The 26,426-nt window shown below is 39.0% G+C and overlaps 1 protein-coding gene across 2 annotated transcripts in view; it reads left to right on the top strand.

Moving 5' to 3' along the window:
- SOAT1 (sterol O-acyltransferase 1) overlaps positions 1 to 26,109 on the top strand; it is a 67,834-nt gene extending 41,725 nt beyond the window's left edge. For both annotated transcript variants that reach the window (XM_040263890.1, XM_040263891.1), the window contains 13 exons: positions 5,939 to 6,087; positions 7,465 to 7,524; positions 8,534 to 8,641; positions 9,399 to 9,681; positions 11,608 to 11,686; positions 13,686 to 13,767; positions 14,050 to 14,095; positions 15,100 to 15,229; positions 16,486 to 16,583; positions 17,836 to 17,934; positions 18,987 to 19,122; positions 19,705 to 19,850; positions 22,212 to 26,109. In XM_040263890.1, the coding sequence (XP_040119824.1) occupies positions 5,939 to 6,087; positions 7,465 to 7,524; positions 8,534 to 8,641; positions 9,399 to 9,681; positions 11,608 to 11,686; positions 13,686 to 13,767; positions 14,050 to 14,095; positions 15,100 to 15,229; positions 16,486 to 16,583; positions 17,836 to 17,934; positions 18,987 to 19,122; positions 19,705 to 19,850; positions 22,212 to 22,268 (1,473 nt within the window). In that variant the 3' untranslated portion in view covers positions 22,269 to 26,109. The remainder of the gene's footprint in view (positions 1 to 5,938; positions 6,088 to 7,464; positions 7,525 to 8,533; positions 8,642 to 9,398; positions 9,682 to 11,607; positions 11,687 to 13,685; positions 13,768 to 14,049; positions 14,096 to 15,099; positions 15,230 to 16,485; positions 16,584 to 17,835; positions 17,935 to 18,986; positions 19,123 to 19,704; positions 19,851 to 22,211) is intronic.
- The last annotated feature ends 317 nt before the right edge of the window (positions 26,110 to 26,426 follow it).

The raw sequence follows: 26,426 nt of genomic DNA, 5'->3' as shown, positions 1-26,426 counted from the left end.
GGTGAGGATAAGGAGATTGCTGTAGCCTTTGGAAATTGCAAGTTTTTTGGCATGTGTGGCAACAGCTCATCTGTGGGTGAGACATAACTAAGGCACAAGAAGAGTTCGTGCCTTGAGAAGCTGACTGAGTATGTTTAAGTTGAGTTGGGTAGATTAAGACCTGATTTCAGCAGCTTTTACTGATATCTTTGTAACATACATTATGTTCTCTCCGCACACCCCCCCGCCCCGCCCCGCCACGCTACTTGACCCAGTACTTAATTGAGAAAGGTACTGATTCCAGGGTATGAGGAATCTAGTGAAAAGAAATGGCTTGATTCCTAATTACCACCTCTCAGGATCCCAGGCTTCTTTTTGTAATGCTGAGTGAGATTTCAGTGAACTGATATGAGTAGGGTTGTAAAGTGTTAAGACCTTAAATGGTTTAGCCCCTCTCCTGCTTTTTTTTTCACCCTCCCCTCTTTTCTGACCTCAACTCTTATCACTCTTTTGCTTCAACTGTGATGTCCTATTTCCTTGATATTTCTCAAACACGTCAAGGGTGTTCCTGCCTCAGGCCTTTTTACGCGTATGCTTTTTTCTTTCTGGTACTTTCCCCACATATAAATCAACTAACTTGTGCTTTTACCTTCTACAGATATTCTCAAATGTCATCTTAATCTTTGAGGCTTTCCCTGACCTCTGAAAAATGACACCCTCTTTCCCTGGTGCTGCTGCTGCTAAGTCGCTTCAGTTGTGTCCGACTCTGTGCGACCCCATAGACGGCAGCCCACCAGGCTCCCCCATCCCTGGGATTCTCCAGGAAAGAACACTGGAGTGGGTTGCCATTTCCTTCTCCAGTGCATGAAATTGAAGTCGCTCAGTCTTGTCCAACTCCTAGCAACCCCATGGACTGTAGCCTCCTCCGTCTATGGGATTTTCCAGGCAAGAGTACTGGAGTGGGGTGCCATTGCCTTCTCCCCTCTTTCCCTGAGTCCCTCTTTATTTCTTGCCTAACACCATCTGGCATCCTGTATGTCCTGTTTACCCTCATTGGAATTTTAAGTTCCGTGAGGACAGGGACTAGGTTTTGTTCATTGTCATATCTCACCAGTGCTACAAACAGTGCCACAACAGTGCCCAGAACTGTCTCTAGCACTTAGTGGAACAAATGAATTCTTTCCTTTCTTCTCTTTCAGTATATTTCTATGTTGGACAACATTTTTGTAGTTGGAGAAATCCCTTGATTTATTAAGCAGTTCAGTTCTTTTAGGTTAGTGCAAAAGCATTAATAGAGTTTAATGAGGAAAGAACCTTTTTTTTGAGTGCCACTTTTTTGGGTGTTTTGTTTTTGGTTGGGGAAGCATCATACCTATTGAAAAATTTCAGAATGAAGAGGGGCATGTAATTGAAATGAAACAAGCAAGAGAAAGTAAAAATACTATTTGAATAACCTTAATGTGAACAAGTAATTTTATAAAACTCTATTTCTTCCAGGGGACATAGGTTCTCTATGTTTTGTCCTTAAAACTGTAGCAGGAAGGGGAACCCTTTCTAGGGCCCGAGAATGGGCCCCTGTCTAACACTAGGAGGTAAATTGTCTTGAGAAGACACACGTGCTGACAAAGCAAGCGACTTTGTTGGGAAGGAGCACCCGGGTGGAGAGTGGGAGAGTGAGGGAGCCCAGGAGGACTGCCCTGCCGCGTGGCTCGCGGTCTCGGGTTTCATGGGGTGGCATCAGTTTCCAGGTTGTCTCTGACTCAGGGTCCTTCCTGGTGGTACAGGTAACAGTCAGCCAGGATGCATTCTGGGAGGTTGGTAGGACATATGGACTAGCATCTCCTTTCTCTTTGTGACCTTTCCTGAATTTTTCTGTTTGGTGTAGTATTAGATTGGTGCAGAAGTAATTGCGGTTTTGCATTGTTGAACTTTGCCATTTGATATTGGAATACATTCTCAAGTAAATGTGCTTGTGTTATACATTATTTTAATGCACATTTCTTGCTTTTTTTTAAACTGATGACTTATTAGTTGCTGTGTATTTTATATTTATTTTAGACTAGAAAATGATGTTAGACAAAACGCAAGTTCGAGCGATTTTGTTACTGGAGTTCAGAATGGGTCATAAGAATCAGACAACTGACAATATCAACAACACATTTAGCTCAGGAACTGCTAACGAATGTGCAGTGCAGTGGTAGTTCAAGAAGTTTTGCAAAGGAGTTGAGAGCCTTGAAGATGAAGATTGTGGTGGCTGGCCATCGGAAATGAAAATGACCAATTGAGAGCCATCATTGAAGCTGATCCTCTTAAAACTACACAAGAAGTTGCCAAAGAACTCAACGTCACCCTCAACCATTCTTTGGTCCTTCCGCATTTGAAGCAAATTGGAGATATGTGAAAAAGCTCGATAAGTTTTTGCCTAATGAGCCGACCACAAACCAAAAATATCGTTGTTTTGAAGTTCCATTTTCTCTTGTTCTGTGCAGCAACAACAAACTGTTTCTTGATTGGATTGTGATGTGGGACAAAAAGTGAATTTTATATGACAACCAGCAGTGATGAGTGATTGGACCAGAAGAAGCTTCCAAGCGCTTCCCAAAGCCAAACTTGCACCAAAAAATGTCACGGTCACTGTTTGGTGGTCTGCTGCTGGTCTGATCCACTGCCACTTTCTGAATTCCAGCAAAACCATTACATCTGACAAGTATGCTCAGCAGATCAATGAAATGCACCAAAAACTGCCACGCCTCCTGCCAGCATTGGTCAACAGAAAGGGCCCGATTCTTCTGCGTGGCAACACCCAACTGCATGTCACACAGCCAATGCTTCAGAAGTTGAACTAATTGGGCTACAGAGTTTTCTCTCATCCACCATATTCACCTAACCTCTTACCAACTGACTACCACTTCTTCAAGCATCTGGACAACTTTTTGCAGGGAAAACACTTCTACAACCAGCAGGAGACAGAAAATGCTTTCCAAGAGTTCACTGAATCCTGAAGCACAGATTTTTACGCTACAGGAATAAACAAACTTTTCTCATTGGCAAAAGTGTGTTGATTGTAATGGTTCCTATTTTGATAATAAAGATGTGATTGAGCCTAGTTATAATGATTTAATGTGGTAAGTTTTCATAGGTGGCTCAAATGGTAAAGTGACTGTCTGCAATGCAGGAGACCCAAGTTCGATCCCTGGGTGGGGAAGATCCCCTGGAGAAGGAAACGGCAACCCACTCCAGTACTCTTGCCTGGAAAATTCCATGGACCGAGGAGCCTGGTAGGCTACAGTTCATGGGGTCGCAAAGAGTCGGACACGACTGAGCGACTTCACTTTCTCACTTTCTCATGGGCTGTGGGATCTTAGTTCCCTGACCAAGAATGCCCAGGAATTGAGCCCATGCTCCTTGCAGTGGAAGCAGAGTCTTCACCACTGGACCTCCAGGGAAGACCCTGCACTCTTGTTTCTTCAGTGCCCCTCCCTTGTTTCTGCATTCCATTCCTTCAATGATTAGCCACTGTTTGAACCTTTGTAAGGAAGGTCAAGGAGGCTGAATGAAGCCTGTTTCCTTCAAACAAGAAACTAGGACACAGAAAGACTTGTGCCCAGGAGCCTCATAGGATCCTGCTCAGTTTCACTGTCCTGAGGGCTGGGATTTCAGTGTATACTCACTGCCCAAGACCTCTCCCACCTCCCCCCTACCCAAACATTTGAGAACTCTGGGAGAAAGTAGTCTGAAAAGCTTTCACATAGTTTCATTAGATACATTAATATTTTAAGGCTTTGCTTTTAAAGGACTTGGTCAAACTGTTAAGAGTCCAGGACTTTCCTGATGGTCCAGTGGTTAAAAATCCACCCTGCAGTACAGAGGACGTGGGTTTGATCCCTGGTTGGGGAACTAAGATCCCACATGCCATGGAGCAACTAAGCCAGTGCTCCTCAACTACTGAGCCTGTGTGCCACAACTAGATAGTCCATGCGCCACAAGGATAGATCCTGTACAATGTAAGGAAGAAGATCCTGTGTGCTGCAACTGGGATCCTGTGCAGCCAAATAAATATTAAAACCAAATCAAAACAATCCAGAAAGCAAAAACAGAATCCAGAAAAAAGGCTACTTCAAATATTTTCAGTTCAGTTCAGTTGCTCAGTCATGTCCTACTCTTTGTGACCCCATGAATTGCAGCACGCCAGGCCTCCCTGTCCATTACCATCTCCCGGAGTTCACTCAGACTCACGCCCATCAGGTCGGTGATGCCATCCAGCCATCTCATCCTCTGTCGTCCTTTTCTCCTCCTACCCCCAATCCCTCCCAGCATCAGAGTCTTTTCCAATGAGTCAACTCTTTGCATGAGGTGGCCAGAGTACTGGAGTTTCAGCTGTAGCATCATTCCTTCCAGAGAACACCCAGGGCTGATCTCCTTTAGAATGGACTGGTTGGATCTCCTTGCAGTGCAAGGGACTGTCAAGAGTCTTCTCCAACACCACAGTTCAAAAGCATCAATTCTTCAGTGCTCAGCTTTCTTCACAGTGCAACTCTTGTATCCATACATGACCACTGGAAAAACCATAGCCTTGACTAAACAGACTTTTGTTGGCAAAGTAATATCTCTGCTTTTGAATATGCTATCTAGGTTGGTCATAACTTTTCTTCCAAGGAGTAAGCGTCTTTTAATTTCATGGCTGCAATCACCATCTGCAGTGATTTTGGAGCCCAAAAAGATAAAGTCTGACACTGTTTCCACTGTTGCCCCATCTATTTCCCACGAAGTGATGGGACCGGATGCCATGATCTTCGTTTTCTGAATGTTGAGCTTTAAGCCAACTTTTTCCCTCTCCTCTTTCACTTTCATCAAGAGGCTCTTTAGTTCCTCTTTATTTTCTGCCATAAGGGTGGTGTCATCTGCATATCTGAGGTTACTGATATTTCTCCTGACAATCTTGACTCCAGCTTGTGCTTCTTCCAGCCCAGCATTTCTCATGATGTACTCTGCATAGAAATTAAATAAGCAGGGTGACAATATACAGCGTTGACGTACTCCTTTTCCTATTTGGAACCAGTCTGTTGTTCCATGTCCAGTTCTGACTGTTGCTTTCTGATCTGCATACAGGTTTCTCAAGAGGCAGGTCAGGTGCTCTGGTATTCCCATCTCTTTCAGAATTTTCCGCAGTTGATTGTGATCCACACAGTCAAAGGCTTAGGTTCAACCTAACTAATATAATTAGAAGGGAGAGCATTTTGTTTTCTTGAAGAAATTAGTAAGTAATGCTTCGTTTTTCTTTGTATACATGAGTCCTGCCAGTTTAAAAATACCACAATTTACAATTTGAGCATCCACAGTAGGTGGCCTCTTGTAATTTGAAGAAATTCTTTTGGCCAGTGCTTTTTGAAGACTCTGTAAGTTTTGAAGTGTTAAAATGTATAACAATTCTGTTATAAATGTATGTGTTATAGAGTAGATAAATATATAGCTATAGAGGTAGGAGTAAATATTGTATGAATGTTGGTATCATACAGTAAAGACATGACTTATAAACACTGGGTACTTGGTGCTGAAGGTGTTGCTTCAGAAGGGGACTTAAAATTGTATAATGGTGACATAATATTGATTTTTACTTTGTTTTCCATATAAAAATTTGAAGTTATTTTTAGCATTTCTGTCATTTTGGTTTATATGTAATTCAGAGGAGTTCATTTAGTTGACATAAATCATCATGTTGCTTTTTCAGTAGCAGTTTCTGAAACTACAGGTCAGATGCATATAGAAATCACTTTTCTGTTTTTACTCCTGTGAATTCACTTAACATGGATTTCTTTTCATAGGGAACCAGGTTGGAGAACTAAGATCCCATATCCTGTCCTGGACAGCCAAAAAAAACCAACCAGAGAACCCTTTAAAAAATGTTAACAACTCATAAACTAGTTAGTTCTTAATGGTTTTCTTTGTCTTAAAATTCTAGGAATTGAAGCCCGTTTTTATGAAGGAAGTTGGCAGTCACTTTGATGATTTTGTGACCAATCTCATTGAAAAATCCACATCATTAGACAATGGTGGTTGTGCTCTCACATCCTTTTCTATATTTGAGGGAGACAACAACCACAGAGCTAAGTAAGTACAAATAGTTTCTTTTAATGCTCACATATAGTCTAGTACAGCTCAGTGGGTAAAATGCCTGGGCTCACACCCTAGCATCACCTTTTATTAGCTGTATGTTGCTGTTTTAACCTCTTGAAGGGTGGGTTTCTTCATCTTACTATGTGGATTATAACAAACAGCATACCTCATTTAAGATTATGCTGACTCATAAAATAACGTGGCCAATGCTTGTTGAAATCTTTACCTTTAAACGAAACAGTGACCCTGTGAGGCAGATACTATAACTGTCTGCATATTACAAATTTGGGAATCTGAAGCACAGAGCAGTTAAATGTCCAAGATAACACAGTGGGAATTTGAACCCAGAGTCTGTCTCCAGCGTCAGTGCTCTTCCCTATGTCATAATCCTGCCACCCTATTGTACTCTGTACAGTACTTGTAATAAAGTACAATGCAAGTAGTTATTCTTATTGGTCAGCCATCCAGAGCCATAGAGGGAATGGAGGGCTGTCAAAGGCCAGTGTGTGCTAATTGGCCATTTTGTGCTTTCCTTGGTTTTATGCCTCGTTTTATTATGGTCTCTGACAGTCTGCTGTTCTGGAGAACAGTTTTGATCAGGAGAGTCATCAGAAGTGCTAGCGGTACTACAAGAAACTCTGAAGATGATGATAGAGATAGACGTTAAAATGGGAGGTTTTAGTAACTGGAAGCACTTTTTTAGATCATGAGGCTGTTGGGGATTGTTGGAAGACCTTAGGAGTTGTTGTGAAAGTCGTGAAAGTTGTGTCCGACTTTTTGTGACCCCATGGACTATACGGTCCATGGAATTCTCCAAGTCAGAATACTGGAGTGGGTAACCTTTCCCTTCTCCAGGGGATCTTCCCAACCCAGGGATCAAACCCTGGTCTCCCTCATTGTAGGCGGGTTCTTTACCAGCTGAGGCACAAGGGATCATAAATAAAAGTGCTGTTTTGGAGGACAGATCAATAATAGTATGTTAACTGAGTAAAGTATGGCTGGAGTCTTGTCTTTAGGAATATTTAGGAGAAGGAAGAGTGGTTGTCAACCTGTCATTCCAGGAATGCATCTATCTCCATAGGGCTGGCCGCCCATTTCCAGGAGGCTTAAGTGCTGCTCTGGTTAGATTTGCCTAACATCTCTTCTTCCTAATCAGATGTGTCTGCACCTACCTCATAGCATTGTTCAGAAGGAGCAAATGCATTAACATGCGTAAAACCCTAACACAGTACCTGGATCGTAGTGAGAAGGCAGTTAATTAATATTACAAGCTATAGTTGGTAGTATTTATTCCTTCTCTTTATCCATAGGTTTAAATTTCTTGTAATACTTGAAGTACTCATATTTTATTTTAATTTTTGGTCTTCCCAGAGATCTGAGAGCACCTCTGGAACATGGAAAGATTTTTGTTATAAGGCGATCTGTCTTAGAGTAAGTATTTTTAGTTGTTCTGGTTATTTGTTTGAATTTTTAAAAATCAAGCTATTCTGATTGTTAGAATCACTGTGTAATCTATGAATATTTATTCTGTGTTCATATAATCCGTTGGTTTTGATACTTCTTTTTGTACATTTGCCATCTCATGCTCCTCTTTTGATTTTTTTGGTTCTGTGTCTGGTTTCAAAGGAGAAGTTGTACGTAAGAGTGGTTATTGGTCCTCTGATAAATTCCTTGAAGTTGTGCTTCAGAGAATTGGTTACCCAAAGAGCTGGAACAAAACTTTCCCAATTAAGTAAACCACTTTTGAGAGAGTATTGCTGCCTTCTTGATACATAAGTTTTTTTCATCTCTCTTTAGCTAGGCTTTGAGACTTGATGATAGTTTTCTCAAATTTACTTATCTTAGAACCCTAGTTGTGCAGATTTTTTTCCCTTAATTAATTATTAATATTTATTTATTTGGCTGTGCTGGGTTTCAGTTGAGGCACATGGAATCTTTAGTTGCAGCATACAAACTCTTAGCTGCGGCGTGTGAGATCTAGTTCCCTGACCAGGGATCAAACCTAGACCCCCTGCCTTGGAATCTCGGAGTCTTAGCCACTGGACCACCAGGGAAGCCTCCTTATTTTGTTTATTTTTACTTGAAGGATAATTACGATATTGTGTTAATTTCTGCCATGTATCAATATGAATCAGTCATAGCAGTTATGTAGATTTTATGGGGGAAAAATAGGCTATGTAGACTAATTGTGGCAACCTCATTTGTGAACTGAAAATTAAAAGTGCATTTTGAGTAGGTAATGAGCATTTCTTTTGAAATGCTCTGTGAGTAGGTAGTTATTATTCATTTCTTTATAAGAATACTGTTAGTAATATTTCATGATTACTGTTGAGATATTTTTGGAGCATGGATTAAGCATCTTCTGAACTACTTTGAAGTAAAGTCTTTAATATTTGGTGTTTTAAAATATTGATTAATTTTCTTTGAACTGTATTTACAGTGAGCTGTTAGAGGTGGACCACATCAGAACAATATATCACATGTTCATTGCCCTCCTCATTCTCTTCATTCTCAGCACACTTGCAGTAGATTATATTGATGAAGGAAGGTAAGACAGCATACCGGTTTAGTGGGTGCATGGGGTGTTGAGAGTTTTCCCTGTATTTATATTCTGGAAAAAAAAAAAAAAAAGATTCAGTTAAATTGCTTCAGAAAATCCCAGAGCAGCTAGTTCAAGAGTGAGATTCCTCTCTTGAAAAGTACAACCAAAAAAAATATTAGAAGTTTTATTACTTTTAACTTTTTAAATGATCTGTTTTAATAGACCATATTAGTTGTTTCTAGGTAATTTTCCTTTAGGAAAATTTGGAGAGAATTTTGTATATATAACATCAATTTTTCTACTGTGGTATGTATTATATTTGTTTCTAAAAATAGGGTAGCTTATTGGAATTTAATGTTTGAAATTTGAGATAATGATGTAATGTATATTAGATTTTCAGATTGTACTATTTCTTTCTGAAAGACCATCGTTTGTACATAACTGATTGCTGTTTCAGATATTAACTTTGCCATAGAATATTTCAGAGTTTAAAATACATTAATGTGAGAATCTACTCATTGGGAAGTTCTGAGTCTTAGTATTTTAGATATCATATGTTCAAAGACCATATTATCCTATGGCTTTTAGAAAGTAAATAAATTGTGAAGTGGAAGCTTAGGAGCACAAATGTTATATCCATGACTTCTGTTTATTAGTGTTGTTTGCTGAAGTTGAGGGTTTGGGGTCTGAAAGTTTTGAATTTTATGAATAAGTGTGTATTAAAAAATCTACTTCTGTGTTCTTTGTGTTTTTTTCTCCCCAGGCTGGTGCTTGAGTTCAATCTCCTGTCTTATGCTTTTGGGAAAGTTACTGTTGCTCTGTGGACGTGGTTCACCATGTTCTTATGTACACTTATAGTTCCTTATTTCTTGTTTCAACGCTGGGCCAGAGGCTATCACAGGACTTCTCATCCATTGGTCTATTCTTTCATACACTGCTTCCTCTTTGTAGTCTTCCAGATTGGAGTTCTAGGTTTAGGACCAGTTTATGTTGTGTTAGCATATACACTACCCCCAGCTTCCCGGTTCATTGTTATACTTGAACAGGTAAGATTTTGAGTGTGCCTAGTGCAATGATTTGCTTAGTTAATAATAATAATTCAGTTACTTTTGTTTATTAGTTGGATAAATTTTCATATCTAGTTCTTTAGGCTCTTAATTATAAAATTAAAGTGTTAGCTAGATCATCTTTTAAAATTCGTTCTATCTTCAGTGTTCTCTAATTCTTGATAATTGAAATAAATTGAACTATTCTGGATGAATTCACATTTAGTTCTTGAACATTTTTTCTAGAAGCCATCTAAATTAGAAAATATTTTTGTCATTAAAAACTCTACTTTTAAAGTGTCAGATTGATTGTTTTGTCATACAACCATCTGAAAGATTTATTTTGCTTGTATGCCCTTCAGAATTTTCTGACTTATATTGGCTATCTGTAATGTAACAATGGATTGGTTCAAAATGGGGAAAGGAGTATATCAAGGCTGTATATTGTCACCCTGCTTGTTTAACTTATATGCAGAGTACATTATGGAAAATGCCAGGCTGGATGAATCACAAGTTAGAATCCACATTGCTGGGAAAAATAACAACAACTTCAGATATGCAGATGATACCACTCTAATGGCAGAAAGTGAAGAGGGACTATACAGCCTCTTGATGAGGGTGAAAGAGGGGAGTGAAAAAGCTGGATTAAAACTCAGCATTCAAAAAACTGAGTTCATGGCATCTGGTCCCATAATTTCACGGCAAATAGAAGGGGGAAAAGTGGAAGCAGTGGCAGATTTTCTTTTCTTGAGCTCCAAAACCACTGCAGGTGGTGAGTACAGCAATGAAGTTAAAAGATACTTGCTCCTTGGAAAGAAAGCTATGACAAACCTAGACAGCATATTAAAAAGCAGAGACATCACTGCTGACAAAGGTCCATCAAGTCAAAGCTGTGGTTTTTTCAGTGGTTATGTACGGATGTGCGGAGAAGGCAATGGCACCCCACTCCAGTACTCTTGCTTGGAAAATGCCATGGACGGAGGAGCCTGGTGGGCTGCAGTCCATGGGATCGTGAAGATTCGGACACTACTGAGCGACTTCACTTTCACTTTTCACTTTCATGCATTGGAGAAGGAAATGGCAACCCATTCCAGTGTTCTTGCCTGGAGAATCCCAGGGACGGCAGAGCCTGGTGGGCTGCCATCTATGGGGTCGCACAGATTCGGACACGACTGAAGCGACTTAGCAGTAGCAGCATGTACGGATGTGAGAGTTGGACCATAAAGAAGGCTGAGCACTAAAGAACTGATGCTTTCGAACTGTGGTGCTGGAGAAGACACTTGAGAGTCCCTTGGACTGCAGGGAAATCAAACCAGTCAATCCGAACAGAAATCAGTCCTGAATATTCATTGGGAAGGACTAATGCTGAAGCTTCAATACTTTGTCCATCTGATGTGAAGAGCCAACTCACTGGAAAAGGCCCTGATGCTGGGAAAGATTGAGGGCAGGAGAAGAGGGCGTCAGAGGTTGAGATGGTTGTTTGGCACCACTGATTGAATTGGCATGAGTTTGAGCAAACTGTGGGAGATAGTGAAGGACAAGGAAGCCTGGTGTACTGCAGGCCATGGGGTGGCAAAGAGTCGGACATGACAGCCACTGAACAGCAGTAACAGCAGTACTCTGCTTGGTTGTCTGTAATGCTCTGTTGGATGGAAAGGACTATTTCAGGAGACTTTCTTTGAACAGGGTTTTAATTTTTCAATTTATAATATACATGTAATAGAGGTGTTAGATGCAAAATAATTTGAGTAATAACATATCCCTCTTGAGAAGTCTTCACTGTTCTAGTCCGTTAAAGTGAGTTTGAGTTGGCATATACAAAATTAATAGCTCTTTATGTGATTATAATCTTGTGCTGTTCAGTGGTTGCTTATAGGAGACAACACAATGATAGAAAAGTCATCTTTCCTTCCCTCTCCTTTGCAGATTCGTTTTATAATGAAGGCCCACTCATTTGTCAGAGAGAATGTGCCTCGGGTACTCAATTCAGCCAAGGAGAAATCAAGTATGTAATTCCAGAATTCAAAGGATTGTTCATAGGGTATTTCAACCTTTTAGGATGTTTACTGGGATTGATTGTATATTATATTCTGTAGAGATTATGTTTGGTTTTAAATATAAGGATCCAAAAAACAAAAAACCTGACTTGTTAGGAAGGAGAAATATATCTGTATCTATATCTATATATATATATGGTCTGTATTAATTTGGAAGATTTTCTTGCTGTTTCCTGATTGTTTCTGTTTTACCTTTGTAGCAACCCAAATTTAAAAACACTGATTATTAGACTCTTGCAACTTTGCATTATTTGTGTAGAATTTTTTTTTTTAATTTATTTTATTTGGAGGATAATTACAATATTGTGATGGTTTTTGCCATACATCAGCATGAATTGGCCCCAGGTATACAAGTGTCCCCTGCATCCTGAACCCCCCTCCCACTTCCCTCCTCACCCTATCCCTCTGGGTTACCCCAGAGCCCTGGCTTTGGGTGCCCTGCTTCATGCATCAAAGGAGACTGGTAGAATAGATGCCCTGGTCATTTATTTTACATATGGTAATATACTTGTTTCAATGCTATTTTTTCAAATCATGCCACCCTTATCTTCTCCCACAGAGTCCAAAAGTCTGTTCTTTACATCTGTGTCTCTTTTGGTGTCTTGCATATAGGATCATAGTTACGGTCTTTCTAAATTTCATATATATGCCTTAATATACAGTATTGGTGTTTCTCTTTCTGACTTACTTCACTCTGTATAATAGGCTCCAGGTTCATCCACCTCATTAGAACTGACTCAGATGCGTTCCAATGGGAAATGAGTAATACCCCATTTTATATGGGATATCTAGGTTGCTTCCATGTCCTGGCTATTGTAAACAGTGCTGCAGTGAACATTGGGGTACATGCATCTCTTTCAATTCTGGTTTCCTCAGTGTGTATGTTTATGCCCAGCAGTGGGATTGCTGGGTCTTTTTAAGGCATCTCCACACTGTTTTCCATAGTGGCTGTACCAGTTTGCTTTCTCACTAACAGTGTAAGAGGGTTCCCTTTTCTCCACACCCTCTCCAGCATTTATTGTTTGTAGACTTTTGATGGTGGCTTTTCTGACTGCTGTGAGCTGATACCTCATTGTGGTTTTGATTTGCATTTCTTTAATAATGAGTGATGTTGAGCACCTTTTCATGTGTTTGTTAGCCATCTGTATGTCATCTTTGGAGAAATGTTTGTTTGGTTCTTTGGCTCACTTTTTTGGTTGGGCTGTTTGTTTTTCTGGTGTTGAGCAGCATGCAGCTGCTTGTATATTTTGGAGATTAATTATTTGTCAGTTGTTTCGTTTACTATTATTTTCTCCCATTCTGAAGGCTGCCTTTGCACCTTGCTTATAGTTTCCTTCATTGTGCAAACGCTTTTAAGTTTAATTGGGTCCCATTTGTTTGTTGTTTCTATTTCCATTACCCTGGGAGGTGGGTCGTAGAGGCTTTTTCTGTGATTTATCTCAGAGAGTATTCTGCCTATGTAGAATGTTAATAGATTCATTATGCGCTTTATGCCTATGTGCCTTCTTCTTCCAAATCAAGGAGTCACAGGAATAACTTAACTTAAAAGGATTAAAAGTCACTCAGTTGTGTTCAACTCTTTGCGACCCCATGGACTATATATAGCCTACCAGTCTCCTCTGTCCATGGAATTTTCCCGGCAGAAGTACTGGAGTGGGTTGTCATTTCCTTCTCTAGAGAATCTTCCTGACCCAGGGATTGAACCCAGGTCTCCCGCATTGCAGGCAGATGCTTTAGCGTCTGAGCCACCAGGGAAGCCCACAGAGGGATTGGTAATATTCAGTTAATTTAGGGATAAGAAGTCATCATTTTGACAGAGCAAGAGGAAACATCATGAGCTAAGGAGAGGTAGCTTTTTGTCTTCCCTATTCTGTGCTTATTTTCCCCTTTCAGTTTTGCTGAAAGGAAGTGAAGAGCCTCCAGTCTAACATGGTTTCCTTTTTCCAGGCACTGTTCCAGTACCCACAGTCAACCAGTACTTGTATTTCTTGTTTGCTCCTACCCTCATCTACCGTGACAACTATCCCAGGTAATGGCACTAGGAAGCAGAAATGGGATAGCACCAGAACGTGCCAGGAGTGAGGCGGTTAGGTGGGCCAGTTCCGGTAGGAGTACAGAGCAGGACTCCTGCTGGCATGGGAAATCCCAAATGGCGATTCTAGCAATCTGATTTGATTGCAGTAATTCTCAACAGAATTACACATGTGTTTCCTATATCAGAAATGATGTTCTGTGTGGGGAAAATACTGTGAGGATCTTTTTTAAAGTTCAGTTATTTATTGAGAAAGTTGTTTCGTTTCTTCCTTTTTAGGACTCCAACTGTAAGATGGGGTTATGTGACTATGCAGTTTGCACAGGTAAATTTTTTTGAAGTGCCTGAGGTTTGTTGGTTGGTAGGAGATGGGGATTTGAATACAACAATAACTTAATATATTTAAAATATTGGTAAATTCATGTCTCCCAGGAGCTCTGAAACTCTTACTGAAGTCTTTTATATATATATGTGTGTGTGTGTGTGTGTGTATGTATTTTAATATTGTGGTAAAATCAAATAGTGTACAACATACTGTGTTAACCATGTTTAACTGTACAGTTCAGTGGCACCAAGTACATTCATGTTATTGTGCAACTCTCACCATCATCCATGTCTCGAAATTTTTCACCTTCCTAAATTGAAACTCTGTCCCCATTAAACACTAACTCCTCGTCCCCTCTCCTTACCCCAGCCTCAAGCATTTACCAGTGTTCTTTCTAATTCTATGAATTTGACTATTCTAGATATCTTGTGTAAGTGGAAACTCTTCCCAGTACAGAAACTGGTATTTGTTTTGCCAGTACATCAAAAGTAATTTTCTATAATAAATATTTTTATTGTAATTAAAGTAATTCTATGTGGTTACTTCAGTTTGCATCTACACTAATTTCCCCCTCCCTTTCTATTTTTTATTATTGATACATATATATGTGTAGATGTGGTCTGACACTCTCCCAACCCTTTATCTGTATCATAAATCCCAGAAGAACAAATTTTAAAATCTTGTGTCAATCAAATACCCATTTATGAAATAAGTTTTTTTGTTATGGGTTTCATGTAACAGGAAAAGCAGATTTCAAAGTCTGATCTTTTAAAAATGCCATTTGGTAAAGGCTTGAGAATGGGTATGATAGATATTAGCCTTGAGTACTATCTCTGAAGGATTAAAGTTCAATCTTATACACTATGTTAAATGGTGTGTGTGTGTGTGTGTGTGTGTACATTAGTTTATGGATCACATAGGTATCTTCTTTTGAAGGAAAAAAATAACTTTTTATCTTTCCTGATCAAGCCACCATTATTATAATTATCTTTGTTATGTTCCAGGTTTTTGGTTGCTTTTTTTATATGTACTACATCTTTGAAAGGCTCTGCACCCCCTTATTTCGGAATATCAAACAGGAGCCCTTTAGCGCTCGTGTTCTGATCTTATGTATATTTAACTCCATCTTGCCAGGTAATGTGGTTACTGGTTAATATGGCCATTCATGAAGTTGCAAGGAAAGCCGAAAGCTATTGCATATGAGTACCTTTGATTGACCTGCTTTTCACTATAAACTCATCTACACATCTATACCCATCTTTGATCTCTTTCCATATATCCCACAAATGAGGCGTACTTCCTATCTCTGGCTGTCTTTTCCACTGGGCATCTCGCTTTCATGCAAGCTTTGCTTTCTCTGACTGTAGGGAATGCACGTAGTCCATATCTATGCTTTATCTTCTCATTCACGGTTCAGTCACTCTGCTCCTGCTCCTGATCGGACCAGGCCATTGAAATGGCCTTTATTAAAATCACTGATCTCTTGCAGTAGTTGGTTTAGCCCTTAATCTGTTTGATCTCCACGAAGCGTTGAATGCTGTTGACCGCATGGTACAGTCTCTCTCGCCCCTCTTAACTCTCCTGTCTTTCTGGCCATGCCGTACACAGCAGTGAGCAGCTTTCAGTTCCCTTTACTTACTCTTTCTCTTTTCTCTGCCCATTAAATGGTATTACATGGTATCGTCATGTCCTCTCTTCCTTTCCCTCTACCCCAGACATTTTCTAGTACCACTCCCCGCTTGCCCTTCAAGATTTCCTCCAGTAAGTCTATCTGTCCTTCTGATAGAGTACGTGTTACTTATGTATATCTTCCTCACTAGGCTACAAATTCCGTAAGCTCAAGGATTGTGTGTTATAGCCAGGTCAGCCAGTCATAGTCTCTCCTACACAGTCTTATACATAGTAGACTACTATTTTTGAAAGGGATGGGCATATAAATGGATATTTTAAAATACTGTATAATGTATATAAAATGCTGATGAACTTTGTTTATAGTGGAGGTGACATTTAGTATTTGGTATTAAAAAATAAACAGGCATTTGCCTGGTAGAGAGGTATTAGAAAGTTGCTTCCAGGTTGTGGGATGGATTCAAAGGCATGGAGTATTTTAGAATGACAGAAGTCTACTACCAAGTTAAGCCATACATTTAGGCATTTCCGTTAAAAACAAGCTGGGCCATTTTTGTCTATAAAACCCACTTGGAAGAGAGTCATTCTTTATTGGGTTGAAATAATTAGCTTTCAAAAGACACCATATCGTTTCTGGAATGATAAGCTGGAATAATTTTAATTTTACAGAGTAATTTAGCTAAGCAAATGACAACATGTAATTAACTTACTAGTATATGAGCTATTTGGAAAGACTCTAATATTGTTCATCTTATTTTTAGGTGTGCTGATACTGTTGCTTATTTTTTTTGCCTTTTTGCACTGTTGGCTCAATGCCTTTGCTGAGATGTTACGCTTTGGTGACAGGATGTTTTACAAGGTAACATGTACTTGGACTCATTCTCCTTTTCACGTTTTGTTTCCTCATTGTTAAGTATTTGAATATTGTTGGCTCCTAGCTTTTTAACATAAATGTGAAGTCATTTTCCCCCACAGGTTTTACGAATATTAAGTCAGAAATTTTGTTGCTGATAAAGGTGGCATAGTCTTGTCTTTTCTGCTACCTCTAACGTCTGCTCCCTTAGATCCAGATTTGGTTTCTACTGGATCCCATTCTGGTGATTTTAGTGGGAAAGCATGTGTCCAGAGGGCATTCTGAGACTTTGCTGACTTTTCATTCATTTGAAATTGGCTGTCTGGTGCTGTAGGAGTGATCTCAGCAAATTGTTACATGTAAGATTGTTCAACAGTTCATGAAGGAAGTAACGTTTCCCTCCTTTGTTTTGAAAGGCTTTTAATTCTGCTTCAGATAGCATTCTTATGCTTCCAAAGTTGGTATTAAGTTGTAGGCTGAGGCAGATCGGTTCATAGTGTTCTGTCCTAAGTCGCTTCAGTCGTGTCCGACTCTTTTCTACCCCGTGGACTGTAGCCTGCCAGGCTTCTCTATCCATGGAGTTCTCCAGGTGAGATTCCCTGAGTGGGTTGCCATTTCCTCCCCCAGTGGTGTTCTGTAATCCTACCCTAAGTCCTCTAGAGTTTTGTTTGTTGATGTTTTGGCAACATTCTAAGCCTACTCCACTCCTCTCTCAAAAAGAGCTGTGAGTGTGGTGTAAATTTTAGATGTCTTCTTCCACTGATTTGATCTTAGAGGGAACAAGATACGTCTAAAGGAGCACCTTGGAGGTGGCTGCCCTCTTACTTGTTGTACAGCTAACATTTTGCTGCTTATGATACCAGCAGACTGATCTTGAGGGTTATCACACTGTCTGAGTCTGTGTGACCTTCAAATTCTCTCATTGTGTTTTAGCAAGGTAAGTGATTGTTACTTAGATGAACATTAGGTTACTTATTTATCTTGAATGATTATGTGATGTGCCTTCCATCATAACTTGTTTGATGACGATGAGAAACAATGAACCTGGGAACTTAATCATCCGTTGAACTAGGATTAATGTCACACTGAACACTAATAACCAAAATGCCTTTGAAGATTTTTCTGCATCAGTGTGTGGACCAGCAATTTATCATAACAGTCTCTGGATGTCTCATTATGTGCGTCTATTCTCTGGGAGTATTCAGGAGGTTTGGCTTTGGTTTTGTTTATGTGTTTACACCTTTGCTTTTTTCCTCAGGATTGGTGGAACTCTACATCGTACTCTAACTATTACAGGACCTGGAATGTGGTGGTCCATGACTGGCTATATTACTATGCTTACAAGGACTTTCTCTGGGTGAGCAGTGGGGTTTAGTTGAAATTGTTGAAGAAACAGAGATTCTTTTCCAGAAAGTATTAGTATTGTACAGCTATAAGAAATTATCCTTAGTTGTCTGCAATTTTCTTGTGAGCCCTTAAGGTCTCAGAAGTCTTCTGCTTTGAGTAGTACTGCGTAGAGGACCAGTGTGTACATGTGCTAGGATTAAGACCATGTCTTTGCTCTGGATTTCACAGCTGCAATGTAAGAATGCATGGAGGCATTGGAGAAGCTGAAATGATCCACCAGTAATGGTTGATATATATTTTTTAAGGAGTCAGATAATCTCCAATAATAATAACAGATAATCTCCAGTCTCCCCCTAACTTTCTCCATTTGTTTTTTGTTTTTGTTCCTTTTGTTAGAAGTGGAGAAAGCACCTATGGTCGAATTTACAACTCTCCAGTATAGATTATTAATGTATGTCTTCCAGACATTCTTTACAACAGAATTTATTTAGGCTGACTTAAATGTAGTCAGTTAACACTGGTATCTGATTAACACTGATGTCTGGATTGTAGATTTGAATTGTTAAGTAAGGGCACTATTGGCTGAATGACAGTGTGTCATTGTACAAATGACATTATATTTGGGTGTCCTTCACTTGTAAGGGTAGTTTGACTTATGGATGAGGCAAGTCACTTATTTCTGAATCTTAGTTTTGTTACCTGTAAAAATGGTACCTGCCCAGTCTACCGTACAGTGTTACTCTGTGTCCATTTATAAATGAAAACTATGTTTTGTCAACCATAGTGTGTTACAGATATAAGTTATTAATGTTTTTGAAGATATGCTCAATCTTTCAACATTAGTTTTGGAAATGCCTCATGTAGTGAAATAAGGATTTTTAAGCACAGATGTTTTTTGTCATTATTTTAGTACATTTGTGTTACTCCGAGGAGTAAACTTAGAAAATCAAATACAAATCTAATTAAATGGGCGCCTTTAGTACGTTTTCAGTGTGTCTTGTGCAGTGCACGTTCGATGACTTACTTTTTGAAAGTTGCCGTTATGTTTCCCTTTCACTGCAGTTTTTCACAAAGAGGCTCAGGCCAGCAGCCATGCTGGCGGTCTTTGCCGTGTCGGCCGTGGTGCACGAGTACGCCTTGGCTGTGTGCTTGAACTTTTTCTATCCAGTGCTCTTTGTGCTCTTCATGTTCTTTGGAAGTGAGTATCTGGGCATCTCGTGAATACTGAGTATAATGCTAAAAGAAAACAGAACATTGATGCAGAAAACTAGATAGTACTCGTACCATATCAAGGCTGTGTTTGTCGGATAGTAAGAACATTCATTCTGAGTAATTATACACAGTTCTGTTGCAAGATGTTTACACTTTGACGTTGGGAAGTGAGCTAAATAAATAACCTCTTGAAGACTGTTGATACCACTGCTTTGGTAGCTCATAAAAACTATTAAAAACCTGGCCATTCTTAACACAGTGTTCACAGTCTGAAAAAAACTAACCCTTTTTTGGGGTGGGGTGGAGAGGGACAAGTTAGAATATGAATGCTTTCATGGAATATATGTTTTCAGAATACTGACTAATTTCCGAATAATCACTGATTAATAAGTTTTAACAATGAAGCTTCGTTTTTACTTATATCACCAGTGGCCAGAATAGAACTATATATACACAGTTGAAGCTATTTATGATAACCGCATGATTATAGCAAACATCTGAGTCTCCTAAACTCCTGGTAGATTGTTTTGATGACTGCATATAACTTTTGTTGTTTTCATAACTTTAGTGGCTTTCAACTTTCTTGTCAACGATAGTCGGAAAAGACCAATTTGGAACGTTCTGATGTGGACTTCCCTTTTTGCGGGCAATGGAGTCCTCCTTTGTTTTTATTCTCAAGAGTGGTATGCACGTCAACACTGCCCTCTGAAAAATGTGAGTGTTCAATCAGACTGGAGTAGAAAAGTAACCTATTTGTCCTCTGATTATGAGAGTTGTGGGCAGGATTAAGGGGAAGGGAGTAGTGGAGACGGTGATTAATTAATGTTAAGGGGGAGGGGAAATGTGGAATAAAAGCAGTAACTTACCTAATTTTACTGTACTGTCCTTGAACTTTTCTTTTGTTTTCTTCCCATGAACTCTCCTAGTTCTTAGTTCTGTCTCTCTTTTTTCCCTCCTCATCTGATTTTTATTTAGCTCCTTCTAATATTCTTCCTGTGCCCTGAAAGTGCAGGTCTTTTCCAGGGTTTTCTTGGTGGCATGTGTATCCATTCCAACCCACAAATATTTATCTTTTACCTCTTTCTTCCTGAAGTAATAAACTCTTCATAACAGTGTTCCCAAGAAGGCAATGGCACCCCACTCCAGTACTCTTGCCTGGAAAATCCCATGGACGGAGGAGCCTGGTAGCCTGCAGTCCATGAGGTCACCAAGAGTCAGACATGACTGAGCGACTTCACTTTCCCTTTTCACTTTCATGCATTGGAGAAGGAAATGGCAACCCACTCCAGTGTTCTTGCTTGGAGAATCCCAGGGACAGAGGAGCCTGGTGGGCTTCCGTCTGTGGGGTCGCACAGAGTCGGACACGACTGAAGCGACTTAGCAGCAGCAGCAGCAGCAGCGTTCAGCTAGACCATATGCCTATGAGCCGATTTCCCTTTATTTTTTAACTGGAAGATAATTGCTTTTTACAGTGTTGTGTTGGTTTCTGCCTACAGCTTTAATCGGCTATATATATATATATCTCATTCCTCTTGAGCCTCCCTCCCAACACTGGCATTCCACCCGTCTAGGCTGTCACAAAGCACCAGGCTGAGCTCCTTATGTTATCCAGCAGCTTCTCACTGTCTGTTTTACTTGTGCTTATGTCAGCTACTTTCTCAATCCTGTTATTTTGTTTTTGTTTTCTTTTTTGTAATTATGTGAGAGTGTCATTCTTAGAACTTTAGCTTTTAGCTGCTTATAGATAACTCCCAAATATTGGCGGGGTGGGGCGGGGGCTTCTTGATACGTCCACCTGGGTATTTCTCCCTGGTACCTATATCTGAAGATGTATGTGTGCTCAGTTGCATGCAACTCTTTGTGACTCCACCAGGCTCCATGCAGTTTTCCAGGCAACAATAATGGAGTGGGGTGCCATTTCCTATTCCAGGGGATCTTCCCCACCAAGGGATTGAACCTGCGTCTCTTGCACCTCCTGTACTGGCAGGTGGATTCTTTACCACTGCACTACCTGGGGAGCCCATAACTAAAGATACTTGAAATCAAATCAGTCAGTTTCCCTCCCAAAGCTTCTGCTGCCCACCCTGATCTTGCTGTGCTGCTCTCAACCCCCTCCTTATTTCCTACGAATCCCCTTTGTGCATTTGAACCAGTTGCTCTGAACTCTTGTCTCTCGTCATTCTGCTCTTTGCACTCAGATATCACCCGTCAAATTTTATCAAAATCCAGTTTGGAGGCAGTGTCATCCATGAAGCTTTTTCCAGTTCTTGCTCCAGTCTCTCTTCTATTTCTGAACTTTCTCCTCTTCCTCATTTAGATGATTCAGAAAATTTAAACTTTGTATTATAGTAATTTGTGTATATTATCACCCTTAACCCACCACCATTTAGAGTGGTGCTCATAAAATAAAACGCAAGATACAGAAAAAGGGTAATGTCTATTTGAAATTTGGTCAGGAGTCCATGCAGTTTTGTAAATTTTACTGGACTTAGCCTCATGTAAAGCTTCTAGAGCAAGTAAATCTGTGCTGTAGATAAAAATGGTGGACTTTTTTTGAATTAGTGAGCTGCTTATAGCTTAAATGCTGGAAGGCATTTAGGACATGTACAGGATGTGGGCTTCCCTGGTGGCTCAGTGGTAAAGAGTCTGCCTGCCAATGCAGGAGACATTTGGGTCCGATCCCTGATCTGGGAAGATCCCACATGCTGCAGAGCAGCTAAGCCTATGTGCTATAGCTATTGAGCCATTAACTCTAGAGCCTGGGAGCCACAACTGCTGAGCCCTTGTGCTGCTGCTCCTGAAGCCCCTGCACCCTAAAGCCTCTGCTTCACAGCAAGAGAAGCCAGCACAGTGAGAAGCCTGCAGTGCGCAACTGGAGAGCATCCCCCACTCGCCGCAACTAGAGAAAAGCCCGAGCAGCATCAAAGACCCAGTATAGCCAAAAATAAATACATACATAATAAGAGTTTTAAAAAGCAGTACAATACGTAACAGCACCCCCTTAACCTACCCCATACCTCATATGTACAGAGCATACAAATAAACTACTCTTCCTTTTTTTTTTTCCCCTTAAAGCCCACGTTTCTGGATTATATTCGACCACGTTCCTGGACTTGTCGTTATGTGTTTTAGAAGCTTGGACTTTGTTTCCTTCCTTGACATTGAAGATTGGGTATTCTACCTGACTTGGGGCCAGCGTCTGTTTTCAGCCATCATGAAGTTATCTGTGTTATTTGGACCACTTCAGGCTTTACAGATGGCTCACTCCATTCCTAGGTCACCTGAAAATGAACTGTTAGAAGTTTACTGGAAGTTTGGACACTTTTAAGCAGTCGATTTTTTTGTTTTTTGGGAGAAGGGAAACTTGTAGCTGATGTAACAACAGATTGTTAAATCATATCAGCTAAATCTCAGAAATTTGGTTTTGTTTCTTAACTCCATCTAATTAGAGACCAAACATCATGTTTTCTTGGCCACTGAATTAGCCAGAACACTGCTGAAGAAATCACTTAAGTACCTGTGGCTTAGAAATTTTTTCATGCACACTATTGGAATGTATGCTAATTAACCATGCAGTTGGGAAAGAAAATAATGTGGAATGTTTTGCTGTTTCTAGTAGAGAAAATATCTATTTTTCCAAATATAATCTTATTACATATCCTAATTTGTATTTTGTTTTTAAGTTCAGGTCTATTCAATTTTTATCTTGTTTTTGTTATACTGTGTAGTCATGATATCTGTGAAGCAAAATTATCCCTTACACCTTGAATTCTTGAGTTTGCATCCATAATATTATATATTGAAGGGGACAAAAATGGGAAGAGAAAAAGAAGTGAGGCTGGACAAAGAAAAATATTTTCTAATGTATGACAGAATCAATCATGTGTTTAAACTATTTTATTGTAAAACTTATGTGGAAGATAAGTTTTTTGTTGTTGTTTAAACTTTCAGGTAATAATTTTTTTGAAGTTATTTAGAAGTAACCATTGGTATAGTTGTTTTATCTAATGAATACTGACTTCTGTTATTTTGCAGACTAGTGAGTCTGTATCTTAAGTATTAATCACCACCATTAATATTAAGGGAATACTAAAGATCCAGAGAAGCTGGCTTTTGCATTCGCTCAGTTATTCTTAATGGTAGTGTACTTTAGGTACAGTAAATAATAGGTGATCATTTTCAAGAAAATGTACTTTATTGTGTGATGTTCCCATGTTATAAGATGCCTAGGGCTAATAATACAATGTTGTGTGTAGGAATTATTTTGGTTGTTTATATGAGGTTTGATTATGTCTGTAAAGATGGAGCTTTGGAGACCATGTAGGTCCACCCCAAAGAAGGGAGACTTAATTACTCAAAACTGGGAAAGCAGCCTACTTGAGAAGCTATTATCTTGGTATTCTAGCAGCCCTACTGCTGTCTAGAAAGTGGTGAGAAGTCTTTTTCAAATTGATGTAAAGTCAATTTAAATCTCACAGAAAGGTAAGTAAAATTTCTTAATAGTCATAACTTTATGTGTACTGCAAGTTCCCAGCTAAGTCCCCTCTTTTATTTCCCATATTTTTGGTCCAGTTGAGCTTAGGCAAATCCACCCTCAACAGACAAAACCGTACCTCAAGGAAGATTATTTTTAAAAGGTACTCCACATGTTCCCAAGCAGTAATTATCTGTACAGTGGTATTGTAGTTGTAATGGAATAACATTCCAATAAGACTGCTTTAGTATAGCTCACAATTTCCAGCATTTTTCTAAAAATTAAAATCAGTCAATCACTGGAACTTAGAACTACATTTTAAATATAAAGAGGGAGCTGAGAAAAGCACACTGGTTTAAGATGTGGTTATGAATAAGCCAGTCTATTGAAGCGAGAGAATGGAATTCTTAGGTCTGTATTTTTTGTTCAGTACTGTGAATGTACACTCTCGAGAGGACTTTGTTGCTGTGTACTCATTCTGAATACTGTATTTATTAGACTGATCAAGGCTGGGTTTTGTTTATTTGTTTTTAAACTCTCATCCTCCCTTTGTTTATTACTACTTTTTTTCTACCCAAGATTTTAAAGTGACAACAAATAATATGTATATAATTATAGACTGTTTAGAATGATAAGACTGTCCTAAGATATTTTTAGAAACACTTAAAGGAAAAGCCACTTTCTGTGAAAGACATTAGTTTGACAGTCATGATCTTACTACTAGCTGCTTTTAACGAAAGTCTTGCCTTTAGAGAACTACTTACACTCTTCTAAACAAATAAACTAAAACTTCTTACTAATGTGTTTCAGAAAGATTTATTGAGGTTGTTTCTTTTTTCATTCCCTTCTTTTGCTAATAGCAGTAGAAATGATTTTCACTTATGGAATGATACTTTTTTTCCTTTTGAAAAGTAATGAGTTTAAAATTTCTTTCCTATAAAGTATTAATTAATTAATTTCCTATAGAGTATAATCCTTAGTTTGGGTGTGTTACCTAAGAGAACAACTAAGATCTCTAATGTCATACATTTGTTAGATGCTTTTATTCTCAGTTCTGGATAGGGAAGGAAAATGGAGGGTGCTTTTATTAGTTTTTGGTGGATTAATTACTGCAATTGCCTAGGTAAAGTTGCTTCCTCATGTTAGAGCTTAATTAGAAAACCGAGGTTGCAATTCATTTAGTATGGGCAATTTTCATCATTATATAAAAACTATACTTGCCTGAAAAATTGAATCCTGAAGTCTTTATAGGAAACATAACAGAACGTTTTATGTTGTAAAAGTTGGTTACATGGGCTACGTAGCCTAAAAAGATGTAAGTTATGAATTGTTGAAGGCTTTTATGCCAAAATATTTTTGTTTTGTGTAGAACTATGTAATTTTGAATAAAGTTCATTGTTCTCTCTGGGGGAAAATGACGATAAACTAGCATAACTGTGGTAAGTAGGTGGCCTAATACATAATACAGTGTAGTAGTTTAAATATGTTAGTTTTGAAACCTTTTAAGAAAAATTAAATTGTTAGGTTTAAGCCCGCATATAAAACATAAAAAATAGCTGCTTCTGGTTCAGATAGGGATATAGGGCTGGAGCCCTTCTTGTTTGGTTATACCCATTTCCTCTTACTCAGAATACCCAGTTTGTAAACCACCAGTGTGGCAAAAACAAAAAAGTCCATGTACAGACTTGTAATTAAGGTAACCTCATACTTCTAGCATTGGGACCCAAAGTTGCTGAATTTATCAGAGCCACAGTTTTCCTTGTCTGTAAAATGGGGATAATAATTACCTCACAGGGTTGCTACAAACAAGTAGCCCTGGTGAAAATAGGGCCTCATTATTTTCTTACTCTCCATAAATTTCAAACCTAAATCCTTAGTATTATTTCATTGGAATCCTTAAAGAAAAAGAAAAAGACCTGGACAAGGAGTATGTTTCCTGCACACTCCCCAAAATATATACTTTTCTTTTAAATAGACTCTCAGGATGATGTGCGTTGGCTTTGCACCTTGATGTAATATAGGCTCTCGTGTAATAGAATTGGTAACAAGATTGCTAAAAGCATTCCTGTTGCCAGATCCAAAATTACTTTCAGATTTATCTGTTCAGTATTAGGGTAGGGTGGCAAACTTCTAAAAGGAAATTCTACTTGCCTGAAAAATTGAATCCTGAAGTTTTCATAGGAAATATAATGGAACATTTTATGTTGTAAAAGTTGGTCACATGGGCTACATAGCCTAAAAAAGATACAAGTTATGAATTGTTGAGGTCTTTTATGCAAAAAATATTTTTGTTTTCTGTGGAATTATCTAAGTATTTCTGCTTTTACTTAAGTATTAAGTGTTTAGAACTAGTGTATCTAATATTTAGAAATCGTGGAGATAACAGATTAATAAGGCCTTTCTTGCGCCAATATAAGAATACTTCTAGTCTTAGAAGGTAGAATAAATCTCTAAATGGAAGACAGTTCATACTTCTGTTAATAAAATTTAAGTGACTTATTTACTAATGGAAAATTTCATGTAACTTACATGGTTTATACAGTAGTGTGTGTGTGTTTGTGTGTACAGTCAAAGAAAGCTCTGCCTTGGGCATTTTTTCACATCTCCAGGATTTTATGTTGATGGCTCAGAAATGGAAGGAACTGGAACATAAATGTTTTGAAGAATAAAGGAATATTATTAGTGAGGCTTATGTAAATATTGGAGTAGTTTCCAACATCACTGAAGTTTCTGTCATGTCACAGAGTGCTGGAACCCAGTTTTTAAAGAACGTAGAATACGGCTACACAGAAGGCGATGGCACCCCACTCCAGTAC

The sequence above is a fragment of the Oryx dammah genome, unplaced genomic scaffold (assembly GCF_014754425.2).
Source record: "Oryx dammah isolate SB20612 unplaced genomic scaffold, SCBI_Odam_1.1 HiC_scaffold_21, whole genome shotgun sequence".
In the NCBI taxonomy this organism is placed as follows: Eukaryota; Metazoa; Chordata; class Mammalia; order Artiodactyla; family Bovidae; genus Oryx; species Oryx dammah.
The sequence above is the reverse complement of the archived record's forward strand: the minus strand, read 5'-3'. Positions and strand labels throughout refer to the sequence as shown.